The sequence below is a fragment of the Pleuronectes platessa genome, chromosome 7, assembly GCF_947347685.1.
Source record: "Pleuronectes platessa chromosome 7, fPlePla1.1, whole genome shotgun sequence".
Classification (NCBI taxonomy): Eukaryota; Metazoa; Chordata; class Actinopteri; order Pleuronectiformes; family Pleuronectidae; genus Pleuronectes; species Pleuronectes platessa.
This window is the reverse complement of record NC_070632.1, coordinates 8,378,791-8,392,552: the sequence shown is the minus strand read 5'-3', so window position 1 is coordinate 8,392,552 and position 13,762 is coordinate 8,378,791. Positions and strand designations below refer to the sequence as shown.

Below are 13,762 nucleotides of genomic sequence, written 5' to 3'. Positions count from 1 at the left end.
CGGAGAGGGATATTTGGAATCTGTTGCGACATCTCAGCAGAAAGATTCATGGGAGAAATCACTGCCTCTGATCAACTTAATGGAGAGAGCGTCTCCCCAACATGAGTTAAAAGTTTCCACCTCCCATAACAAGATCTCCCCGACTTTTGCTTTCATTCGGACGTGTTTAATCACGGAATCTTGAGCAAACTGAATATAGCACTTTGGCAGGAAGTGAGATTCTTCCAGTAAACATAAACTCCAGTTTGGATATCTGGCAAACAAGAGGATATTTAGTATGCCTGCCATATGTTTCCAGTTCAAAGTCATCAACATCCAAGAACTTTTTCGCACAGTCAAACAAATGACAGCCTGAACTCTTTGAGCTAGTTCCTGCTGCGTTAGTTTCTTCTGGCAATGAGACTTGTTTGCCTTGCTGGCAGAAAAGAGTGTGTGAAGCCGGCGTCTTCCACCGTGCAGGTGATGGGCTTCTGAGGACATATTTGGGCATACTGATTCAGCAAGGGCTGGGAAGCTTGTAAGATCTGCCAATCAGAGAGCTTGTTAGGTAACTAAGTGGATCACTCAGTCGTCGCTGCCTCTGGGCGATCGGAGCAATCACTCTCAAAACTAGTTTCAGAATTTAACAAAATAGATTGATGCCTCGAAGCTACCAAGATCGTCCTTGCCCTGCACTCCACTACACTAGTGTATGATTCAAAGATGCATTCTGGGACATATCCTCAGTGACGGTCCGGAGGTCATCGGTTGTTTTCGGGTCGTTCAACATCGCACACCCCCTCATCCAGTCCACCCAGTCTGGGTTGATCAGACCACAGCCTGTGTCCCAGCAGCACTGGCCCATAGAGGATCCTCTGTCATCTGGAGGTCCTTTCTGCAACCTCCATCGTTAACTTGATGACCTTCCTTTATGCAACCCCAGTGAAGCCAAAAGGATTGTACACCTTGCAAAGTGAGTGGCCAACAAAGCCTCTGTCTCTCCTCCTCTACTGCCCCACCAGCTTCTAGTACATGGGCCATTCTGCTGTTTTCCCTACCAAGGAACTCTCGGCCCTGTAAGGTGCACGTGCTCTAAAGAGGCAGAACCATGTCTGGTTAAATTAACAAACATGTTGGTGTGTACATTGTATCAACTGCAACCAATTAACTTGATGGCAGGTCCAAATTAAACCTGTCAGTTGTCAGTTTGTGTGCTCTCACTCCACTCCCGCCCTGTCAGTGATGTAACACAACTGCACAACCAGTTCTGAACTGAGTGTTTCTGCAGGTCTCACAGAAAGAGGCTTCTCACTGTTTGGATTCATGTCACTGTTAATAAATTGAGCTTTCAAACTTAATGTTTTTTAACCTTGACCTTTCGGTATTTGAGAGAAGACGGTGAGATTAACTTGTCCACAGCTGTTTTATTTCAGGTATAAGATTAGAAGTGATGTGAATGAAGTACGGAGTCAGACTCTGCATTGGCAATCACACAATGTTAAAAGACCTGTATTCATCTTTATAAATCTTCATCAGGACATTACTCTGAATCAATAAGAAACAAGTAATGAATTCATTCTGTCAGCCAGGAGCCTCATTGCATTGGTATCCAAAAAATGAGCACCCCCCCTCCCCTCGTCTACAACTCAATCTTACAACAAGGCAGCTTCATTTTACTATCGTTGTCGACTTTCCAAATCCATGTACCCACTCACCATATACCAAACACCCCAAAGCAAACATGCACGCTCAAAACACATAAGAAAAAACATAAGAAAAACTGATGGCACATATCCCCCCACATGAACTGTATGGCGTTGTGTATGTCTGTGTTCCCACTGATTTATCAGTCACAGAGGTTATCCAAAGTAAACTGAGTTCCCATTCATTTAATCTTCAACTGAGCAGTGTTGGATATTATGGAAATCCACTGTTTAAAACCGCTGATAGTGCATCTGTATCTGAGTTTGCTGGGACCTGTGCTCCGGGGTCAAGCATCCGTGCTAAGTAAATTGGCTCCCGGCTGTTTTCGTGCATATATTGAGCTTTCCGATGGAGAGACATTGATCATATCTGAACCGGAGCTAATGGTGTAAATCTATATTATTCGCGAATAATAATGGAGGGCACACTCCCTCACTCCATTAAGTCAAAGCACTCGCAATCACGGTAAGAATAAAAGACTGTTTTATGGAACTTAGAAATGCTCTTTAGCTGCAACTCCTGAATCGTTGACATCTCCAGGGTGCTCTTGAAAAGGGGGGGGGGGGGGGGGGCACAGAAAACACATCTTTCATATCTGTATTCAGTAAAGATGCCTGCTTAGTGCAGGGAGTTGGCTTATAACGGAGGTTTCTGTATGCATGCGTCAGTGTGCCTCCCTCCTCGCTCCAGCACTCCAGGGCTAAACCGCTCTTCCTGCTTTTGAAGCTGTTCTGTTGGTCTGGGCCTCTGTTGTTACTGATGTTGATGCCGTTGCTTTGGCTTGTAGGGTTTAGAGGGTTGCAGGGGAATTCAGGCTGGGTAGACGGACGTCATGCATGGCTGAGCGGAAATGCATAAAAAAAGAGAGCAAAAAAGAGGAGGTGGAGGGATGGAGGAGAAAGAGAGAGAGATTCGGTGAATGAAGAGGGCAGAGAGAAGCGGCAGGAGGAGAGAAACAGACAGAGCGAGTGCGTTCACGGAGTAACGAGCGAGCATCGTCTGATCCTCGACATGTTGTCTCCCTCCTGCACAGTATGACTCAACAGCTTTCTGCTGGCATTTTCCATCTCTCTCTTTTTTTTTTTTAAGATGGATGAGAGGATGAATAGAGAGGAGGGGAAGTAACTCCGACTGGCTGGGTAGAGAAGCAATGAAGGCAAAACTTGGCAGAAAGTGAGAAACGAGGGAGAAACACACACACAGAGAAACTGGAAAACTAAATAGAACTGAGAGAAAGTAGAAAATTATGGAAAGTAAAGATTTTGTGGCAGAGATTCAGAGTCTCACAAGCCTGTGCTTCATATACAGTGTTGGGATTTAACAAAATACATTTACCTTGTGACCATATGTATTTATTGTACCTGTACTTTACTTATACATACATTTTTTTTAGTACATGTCATATGTTTAGCTTGATTTTTTGTTTTAATCAAAATGAACCATAATGATTTAGTAGACGATTGTATTAGTGATAAAGTTACACTCTGCAAATACTTTTACCTGTAATACTTAATAATAAAAGTATAAATTAAAGGACAAAACTGTGCTGAGGTAAAAGTAAAAATACCATGTTAACATTTCTACTTTATTAAGTAAGTGCTTGCTTATAGATATACTTAAGCAATGTGATCAAACCAATTACAACTAAACAAAGTCAATACACACATTCTTTATTAACTACATCTAGACCTTCTCATTTATTTTGTTCTCCTTTTCCTATAATACATTTACACTGATTTTCTGTCTCTGCCATCCTGCTCTGCTAAATACATAGTTCACATATTAACAGTACAAATACTATTTGATACAAACAACGATAATGGTGCCAGAGGGATTCACTGCATTATTTTTCTACAAATGCAAATGTACATCAGTGTATGAGGGTATTAATTAGTGCACTTTATTACCCCCACTGCAAATTGTAATATAGATTATAAAGTAGAGCTTCAAGGAATACATGTATTTCTGTTCCAGTCACCACCCACAGATATGTTTGATGAAACATTAGTGTTTGATGAAGTCTGTGTTTGTCGTGTGCACAGCAAACAAAACCGAAAGCGAGCCTAATTTCATTTGATTGTTTGACATTAGTCATTATTAATCTGTCTGTATGTGCTTGTTTGAACTTAATGAGACAGCACACAGCTGATGACACAGCAGTTGATGGTAGGGCTTCAGCTCTGCCCTCTCACCCTGCTGGAGAGGATTCCCACGCCCTGCTGCAGGGGCCCGCCATGTGGCCACAGGAAGTTGTCAGAGTTAGCACTGGTAGCACATTGTGTTTCCTCTCGGTGGCTGATCTCAGAACAGAGCTGCAGCTCCCACATACAGCGTCCAGGGTTAGAGAGCATAAGCGGAAAGCAGCTCACAGATCTGTGCCTAAGGGCAAGGAGCCTCTCGAAGCCAGCGCCTCAGGGGGAGAACGCTAAGCCACCTTAAGCTACTACCATCTGCTGGCATTGGCTTAGGGCTTCTGAGAGATCAAGTTTGAAAGTGAGAGAGGTGCGCCAGTGGAGGCATCTCCTTCTCATCCTCTGCTCTCCTCTCCGAGTAGTCGCTTCCTCGTGGAAATTACGTAAAGATCTTTACCGCATTGATGCCAGCGCTGCAAGGAGGATAAAGCTTGAAAACATGTGTGTGGATCTGTGGACGTGTGTGTGTGTGTGACTATAGCATGTTGAAGATGGTTAGGTGCCTCTGTTACAGGCTTGAACACAAGCAGTGGTTTCCTGTTCTCCCTCCTCTTTGCTCTCCTTCCTTCCTGCTGTGTCTCAGATCAATGGCAGGGGAAATCAGCCGCACATTCAGGGTCAATCTCTTCTCCTACCTGCTCCTGCCTGGATGTCCCAGCTCTGCCCGATGATACAAGACTGATCAGCTTGTTTCGGTAGCTGGGACAGAAATACCTCCTCACAGGTTAACATTGGAGGAGGAAAGGGTTGTCTTGTGGTTTCCTGTCTGCTATGCAAGGCTTAACCATCCCCAAGGGAAAGACAGGCCATAAACATACAAACCAAGGCCCAGTGGCAAATCTCATTATGTCTGAAAGGGTCAAAAATATACCTCTGTGCACACGGCTCCCACTCTCACTCAGACAGCCCTGCTGAAAATCATGTCTTTTCCCGAACTTATGGTTACGACAAGTTCAGAAAGTTCACCTAGATGCTGCCATGACGAATGAATCCTCTGACAAATGCTAGAGATGTTTTCATAACAGCTGTCAGCGAGTTCAGTTGTGATACGATGAAACACAATCACTCGAAGAGACAGTGAAGTGAGACAAAAAGCTCATCACCGAATCAGCACAGGCACATGGATCAGTGGTGCAGAGCAGGAGACGCACTGCCACAAGGTTCTTTAGTTTCTAGGAATTTCACATTTTCCGTGAAATAACTTGTTCCAGAAATCTGCCTGTCTGCATGTGGAATGCATATCTCAAGAAACCGCTCGTCTTATCAGAATTAAGAATCAGAATCAGGTTTATTGGCCAAGTAAGTTTGCACAAACAGGGAATTTGACTCAGTAAAGTGGCTCTCAAGTGCTTACACAGAAAACACATCACAAAAACAAACATAACAAAACAAAACAAGGCAAAACAAAACAATACAAACAGTCCGAATAGTGCGACGGTCTAAGAAAAGAAGTGCAGGTGTGCATATTACAATTATCCAGTGAGGGTGAAATAAGTAAACATAATCAAATATAATTATAATATGTATTATATATAATATAATATAATTTCGGGAGTAACTGTTGGTTATTATAAGGATCCAGAGTTATTGCACAGTGCCAGAGTGGGTTGGCTGTTCAGTAGTGAGACGGCGAGGGGGAAGAAACTGTTTTTGTGTCTGGTGGTTTTGGTGAACAGAGATCTGTAGCGCCTACCAGAGGGGAGGAGTTGGAAAAGGTTGTGTCCAGGGTGAGAGGGGTCTGCAGTGATCTTTCCTGCCCGTTTCCTGACTCTGGATGTGTACAGGTCCTGGATGGTGGGCAGGTTGGCACCGATGATCTTTCATGCAGACCTGACTGTCCGTTGGAGTCTGTTCTTATCCAATTCAGTGGCCGATCCAAACCAGACAGTTATGGATGTGCAGAGAACAGACTCGATGACTGCAGTGTAAAACGGGATCAGCAGCTCCTGAGGCAGGTTGTGCTTCCTAAGCTGGCGCAGGAAGTACAACCTCTGCTGGGCCTTCTTGAGGATTTTATTGATGTTGGGTTCCCACTTCAGGTTCCGGGAGATTGTGGATCCCAGAAACCTGAACGATTCCACAGCCAACACAGTACTGTTGAGTATGGTGAGGGGGTGCAGTGCTGGGGGGCTCCTCCTGAAGTCCACTGTCATCTCCACGGTTTTAAGCGTGTTCAGCTCTAGGTTGTTGCGACCGCACCACAGGACCAGCTGTTCGACCTCCCGCCTATATGCAGACTCATCATTATCCTGGATGAGGCCGATGACTGATGTGTCGTCTGCAAATTTGAGGATTTTAACAGATGGGTCTCCTGAGGTGCAGTCGTTGATGTAGAGGGAGAAGAGCAGTGGGGCGAGCACGCATCCCTGAGGTGCACCAGTGCTGACTGACCGGGTGCTGGATGTTATTTCACCCAGCCTCACCTGCTGCTTTCTGTCTGTTGGATTCAGTGCGATTAGGACATGCTACACGTTCAGTATTAATAAACTCTGACATGAATTAAGCTGAACAAGCAACATTTGCTGCATTTATTCAGTCTCAGGATTCTTCAACCTAAAAACCAAGCCCACACATATGGTCCATATATGACATTTCTGCTCTTCTTGCAGAAGCACAGGGCTGAGATAATTGTGAACTCTCTCTTCCTTATGTTCCTCGGCACTGGTCAAAACCGTCCGACAGTTGCTTGCTCGTCAGGTTGAGCTTTGAGACTTTGGAGACGGAGACAGTGGCTGATGTTCCCTTTCTTCGATTGGTCACTTTTAACACTCCAGTCCCTCAGCCTTGACTTGCCACGGCTTAATTACAGCTTGCCAAGCAAACAGCCCATTCCCAATAGGCAGGCTTAGAACGGGCTGTGTGCTATCGTTTTTAATTAATGATGAGTTAGCCGTTATTTCTTTTCCTTCTTTTTTCTTTCTCCTACACTGACCCTTGATTCCTCTCCCTTAGTCCTCTTGCCTTCGACTCCTAAACGTCTGACTCCATCAGCACGCAATCAGTTCAGCTTTTATTCAAATTTCCATTCATCCCTGACTTGTGGAAGCCGGCGGGGGCGATGATTGAAAACCATGACTCGAAGCAATCCAGCAGATTCCTGCACTGAGCAGAGAAACGCTCTGACGCTCGCTGAGCCGTTGACCGAAGTCCTCATCCCGTGTCTTTCTCCAGCGATCCCTCCACATTACATCATTAATCACAGGCGCATGAGAAGCGAGGTCTGCAGCGCTCGGGGTCAGTTCACGGTGGCCCCCTCCACTCCATAAGTCCACAGCCAGTGACATTACTCTGAGATTGTTGTGAAGGCGAAGAGCTTTTGACGCTATTGATTGGGGAGGAGGGCGCAGTAGACGAGAGATCAATGCACTTGCTCATTCACTGGTGTGGCAAACTCAGGTCAGCTGCAAAGCCTGTTTTTGTCCGTGTGTGTGTGTGTGTGTGTGTTTGTGTGTGTGTGTGTGTGTGTGTGTGTGTGTGAAACCTCGATGCAACTGCAAGTAATCAAGTTAAAATGAAATGCACTCACACACACACAACCGTGCACACACACTGGGAAACCCTGGCCGTGATCCTCTCTGTATTCCCCGCTTGAGACTCTGACCCTTTGTGCTCTCAGTCAAAGCCTTATGTTTGAAGCTATGTTCAAAGACAGCCTATTTTACTCAGCCCAGTCGGATCCAGATGAATCCCCGGGCATCTCCTGTACAGCCTTCCCTCCGGCCTCACCGCTCCGGGGTTTAGCTCGGCGTACTCACACAGAGCTGGAAGTGTTTCCTCCAGGGTATCGTGGCAGACAGGTAGAAGGGGCACGAGGAGTTGAGGGCACTCACCCTCATTACAGGACATTAGTGCGTAGGAGGTTGAGTGGTTCATTTTAGGTCAGAGAGGAGCTGATGTTAATTAGATGTTACAACATACTTGAGACGAGCAAAGTCATAACTATTGTGAGAAGATCTTATGTCGTTAATTGCGTGAATTTTCTGTCGGGGAGTAGATAACCATGAGGATAGTTTTTGGTTGAGTTTATTGTAGTGAATTCGATTTAAACCAAAAGCCAAAAAATACATATTCCCTCAGAGTCCGATTTGTTTTATTTACTTCGTCTTTCCTCTGTCCTCCGTTGAAACAGTCGCCTTTATGCAGTACATTCTGGTTTGGTAAATATGACTCTGTAGTCCCTAGTGTACACTTTGAGATTATGTGCAAATAGTGTGTTGGCAAAGAGCTTTATGGATTTCTGTACACTAACACCCACACAGTGTAATATGCTCCAGCTTGTTTTAGGTTTTATTAGTTGGAAATATCTCTGTTCCTGATTTGGACATAAAACACAACCATTTTAGAGAGTTATATAAAACTAAAAATATCTTGCTGACCAACATACAGACTGTGGTGACTGACTCTACTTACTGCAGCACCATAGGGGTGTGTTTCACCTCAAGTGAAACGCAGTGTTAAAGATTCCATTTTTATTATATCATGCCAGCATATGGGCAAAGTTTTATTAGTCCAAATATTATGTATGGTTTCACAATATACTATATATAAAGATGGACAACATAATGAGTCCCCAAAAGTGAAGCCAAAATCCACTGATCACCCCCTGGTAGCTGGCTGCAGTATAGCCCATAAACCCTGCCTCCTCCATGTAAGTGGATGGGACATGGACCAAAACAAAAAAGTCAAAATACATTGTTTTCTTCAATTTTTAGTTTTTATCACAAGTTCACATCACTCATATGTTTTCATTAGTCATTTAATGCTATAAAAAACAACTGAAACTGACTCAGGATTGGCCGAGTGTGCGTTTGTAACTGTGATATTTAGATTTCTAGATAGTAAAGGGAGGTTGAGATGGGTTGTGCATCTTTATATACAGTCTGTGGGCTTTACACTGTGTTTAATACTAATTGGCAAATGTTAGCATGTTGAATTGTGATGGTGAGGTACCCCCATGGAGCTGCTGGCATGGCTGTAATCTCCTAACTGTGTTACCATTTCTTGCTCACAAAGTATATTTTTGGGGTTTGAGTTAAATATGTGTATTTTAAATGGAATTTTAAAAACTATAAGTCCTTCTGACTTCATTGAAACTTGAAGGACATGATGTTCCTCGCGTTGGCATGAAATGGGTGAGGAAAATTAATTCAGTGTTGATTTTGGATTCCTACTTTGGGCAATAACATCTGTTTCACCACCCTTGACAAAATTCGACACCTAAATGATGACAATTTGCTCCAAAAAGAGCAACAATGTACAGTACATTAATCTGGACCAATGAGCCAGTGTTGGCTGCCGCATATTGTGATTCAAGCTTTTAAGCTGCATGTTGTTCCATGACCATTTGTTCTGCTTTATTAGTTCCCATGTTGTTTGAAGTCGTGAAAGACGCTGGTGGCTTGTGGGCCATGTGTGGAACTCACTCGTATAAGTGGTTGTAACGTTCCATGTCTCGCTCCGGCTAATGTGCCCTCTGCTCACACAAACACAGGCTTTGGCAGAAGATGGATAGTTACGCAAATAATCCGGTTAACTTTTCATGTGTTTGCAGGCAGATAGTTTCTCTTTAATGTGTTTATCATGACTTATGAGCTTCTCTATGGCAGCCATTAACATATGATTACCATCACAGGGCTAATGGGTTTGTCTGTTGTTCCCCCTCCTGCTCAACTGCCTCGACTCCTCTTCCGAATCTCTTTAAATCTCTTTTTTTTTCCTTTCTCCTATTTTAGAATTCACTTTCTTTCAATCTCCCAGCTCCTCTCCTCCGTGTGTCTCCACTCTCGGCCCCCGCGGCCCCTCCACTCCCGAACTAGAGCCTCCCTCCCACACAATGCTCTCCATTATTGCTTAATTATCTGTGGCCTGTCGTTTGACTAATGCGCCATCCCTGACTTTCAATCTCTTTCACGTTATCCCTTCATCTTTCACACGCTCGTCCCTACGTACTCCGTCTCCATCTCCCTCCTACGTCTCCCCCTCACCTTCTTGACATCTCTGTGGCACCCTGGACACTTCTGTTCTCCCTTCCCACCGCCCTCCCTGAAGCCAATTGACGCTCCTCTGCTGCTTCATGAAGAAATCAAACTCTGATGGAGACGGTGGGAGAGCGAGTTTGCGAAGCCCACGCATGTCTGGTTCGTGTCAGTCAGCCAGTTCGCCGCGAGACATCACTTCTCTCCGTTGACGTGTTTCTTATCGTTACTGCACCATTCCTGTCGCGGGCACATCATAGTGACACTTAACTTAATTCCACCATCTTCATCTCTGCCAGCGTGAGAGTGGCAACGATCCACATGATTCCACATCAGTGTTTCTATAAATTCTCCGTCACGGCCGTTAGGGAGTTCCACTTCTGCAGTTTGGTTTTAAAATCCTGAAATCATCTTCCACGTCTCCACGTCCCTGCTGCACCGCACGGGGCAGTTGGGGAAATCAACAGTAGCACGGCGGCGTTTGATTGTGCAGAGGTGTGTGTTTGCTTGAGTTTGTACAGTCTATGTGATGCAAACATATTTCCAACGTGTCTGCCCGCCTGTGGTCCCCGGGCGGAAAATGGATTGGCGCTGTCATCGTGGCTCCCCTGTATTAAATATGTAGAGGCACTCCACTTTGTTCCACTGTAGCTGCACGCGCATCGAGGCGTCCCCGCCTGTTTGTGGCTGAACTAAAGATACCCGGGGATATATCGGTTTGTGGCAAATCGTATGAGTTTTGACTGAAGGTTTGTTTTGGGATCCCAAAAGAACCAACAGGCATAGTGTATCTCAAACACTTTAAATCTCATTCCGTGTGTTGGCGAGTGAAGAGTAATACTTTCTGCTGTGCCGTTGAAATGTGACAATCTAATATATTCTCTGTGAGACGCGCATCACTCCTGTTGTTGTTTGAGCCGTGGTCAGTAACAAGCTCCTTTCGGGGGGGGGGACTGACCTCTGGCTCTGAGATGCCTCCATTTGTCACGGCTACCTTTTTATTGTCTGCTTTAGCTCGCCCAACACGACTGCATTACAGCAGTTTAATGCATTATGGGAGTCAATAACACAAATGGCCCACTCACTTACTGCCTTTATGACTGGAACAAACCCCGGAGGGCAGTTTATTTAAGGAAGTGTCTCGACTTCAGAAGCCATTATCAGCGTTCTGTACACGAGGTCACAAAGCGTCTTACATCATTCTGCTCAGTGCACGTTAGCCCAAAAAAACAAGACTTTAATTTTCTTTACACGTCACTTTAATGCGACAGTTGCTTTTAAAATGTCCCGACATAATTTACTCCCAAATCTCTGCAGTGCATAAATATCATCTGCTTCCTCTGTGTCATATAAACACTTCACATCATCTTGCTCTTAGTCTCACATAAGTGCTGAGATCTAAACGATGTTCGACCTGTTTAACCTGATAAAGTGTGTGTTTCCTGTTTGTTTTGCAGGCTTGGTCAAGCTGGGAATCCACTGTGTAACATGCCAGAAAGTCGCCATAAAGATTGTTAACCGGGAGAAACTCAGCGAGTCAGTACTAATGAAGGTAAGTTCACGGCTCTCAGTTCTCTCAATAGTTGTTTTTGTTTGTTTGTTATTTTGTCGATGGGATTCGGCAAAATCTACTAAAGAGATTTCCAGAAAAATAGGTAGAAGGATGGAAGATGTTCCAATAAATAACCAACAATTGTTTTTTTTGGAAATCATTTTAACGGGGCAGATCAAGGAATTTGTTATTACTTTCTTTAAAATTGCACGAGTTTTTATCTTTGACATTTTCACTGATTTCCCAGGTAAATAATTCATGAATTTTGATGAAGTTAATCAGGAACATTTAGGGAATTGATATCTGGGAGTGTGAGCTTGATTGAACAAAAGGGGACTGAGCAGAGGTATGTGCTCTACAGAGTGCCATTATAGTTTTTTAAACCAAAATGTAGCAGTGTGTTGTGTTGGTGCAGTGGTACACACACACACACACACACACACACACACACACACAAACACACACACACACACACACACACACACACACACACACACACACACACACACACACACACACACACACACACACACACCACATAACCACATTGACCCCTTTGAAGTCTGGCCAGGGACCTTCATTCCTCTTCCTCTCCCCAGAATCCTAATAGGCAGTAACCCAGCTGAATGAAGCCACCCTAAAAAATCTGCCTAATATGACAGAGCAGCGATGTCCCTGACAGAGCCACCTCTGTGACACAAGAGGAGCATTTCAAATACCAGATTTAGAAGCAGTGGACCACTAGAGAGTCTACATTTCAATACAATTCAATGGTTGCAGATCTTGCACAAAAATGTTGAATTAGCCGTATGAAGAGTGAAATCACTGGCTGAGGTAGTAATAGTGGGTTTTTGAAGCAACTGATTTCATCCCCTTTCAAATTTCAAACTGAAGGAGTCAGCTGTTTGGCTCCCCCGCCGGGAGTCAGAGCCTCCAAGAAATCCTGGGGTAAGACAACAATAAGGCAGGTTCCAGCAGCTGCAATTACCAAAGCCTCTCTCCAAAACGATTCAAAATCCTCTGGGAGGACAGAAAAAAATCCTCTTTGTAATTTATCCAGTTACCCACATAGCTTATTTTGGAAGCATCAAAAGAATTCTTCGCATTACACCCCAGGACACCTGCTGCGCACCTCCCCTCAGTGCCCACTCAAAATATGCACGCTGCAAAAATTGGCCCTTGTGTTGATGGAATAGTTGCAGAAGAAAAACCAGAATGAGGACAAGAACCTGAAAATTGTCTTTAAGAGGACGCACACAGAGAGGAGCGCCTGCTGTAATTGTTTGCTTATGAGCAGGAGAGCAGGAAGCCGGTGGGTTTGCTCGGAGCACAAATGGAAGAATCCTCTGGTTTGCATCACTTGTGCCGCGACGTCATTAGACTCGGGATGAAAAGAGCTCTGTGCTCCGGTGTTGGTACAGTCAGTATTAATCAGCTTCTTGCCGTGTCAGTGCCGCCAAACTTTTTTTTCCGCACCTTGCCGTCTTGCTCCAGAAGTCACCTTCCCTCTTTCTCACTCCAACATGCCAGTGTAATCGTTTCATGAGGGAAAGGGAGGTCATCACCGCTGCCCCTCCGCTGACAGAAGTATTATTAGCTGTAGCAGGAGAAGTTGCTGGAGTGTTAGCGGAGAGGAGTGTAGCAGGATAACGTCCCAGCCCAGGTGTCTCTGTCCTGCTGAGGGAAATGATGGCAACTGATGCCGAACACTGACAGGTCCGAGGCTTTTGCTGAAGAGGCAGTTCAGAGCCAATTACTGAACTCAGCCGCTGTCACTCTTCTCTCACCTGCTCGGCTCTGGCGTGTGTTAGTGCGCGTGTCCGTGACTTCAGGTGTGTGTTCACGTTTGTGCCAGCGGAGGAATGAATTATGCAGGAGCCAGGGGCGACTGGGCTTCGTCTGACGGAGGCAGTTTAAAATATGTGTCTTGTAGGTTTGAGACTGAAATCCAAAAGTAGTCCCCATTATTTCACATTTAATTAAATCTCTAATGGCACCAGCCCAGTTTCTCTCTCTGTAGTAATTGAGATCATTTTAGTAATCAATCAAATGCACAAATTAGTGTGTTTGATTGTCTGTCTGTTGTTGTTTCAGTGATTATATGTGTGTGTTTGTGTTGTTTGTTACAAATTCTTTGAACCCGTTGGCTATCGTGTGATGGCGACAACAGCCAATTCTTGTGTTGGTGCTTTAGTTCCAGACCACATTTTGGCTCATAAAACCTATATGTACATTTTTGCAGATAAATTAATAACTCGTCAGCCGATGCATTGTGGTCAATATGTTCTGTCTCTTTGGCTCAGAAGGCTTCCAGCCCCAGAACCCCTCTTCTACAGATCCTGCAAATTCACATTGAGAAT

At 44.6% G+C, this 13,762-nt stretch overlaps 1 protein-coding gene across 1 annotated transcript in view; it reads left to right on the top strand.

Annotated features, from left to right (window-relative positions):
• The window catches only part of LOC128444491 (serine/threonine-protein kinase BRSK2), a 164,468-nt gene that overhangs the window by 85,103 nt on the left and 65,603 nt on the right, over window positions 1-13,762 (top strand). The window contains exon 2 of the mRNA XM_053426998.1: window positions 11,308-11,402. Within this exon, the coding sequence (XP_053282973.1) occupies window positions 11,308-11,402 (95 nt within the window). The remainder of the gene's footprint in view (window positions 1-11,307; window positions 11,403-13,762) is intronic.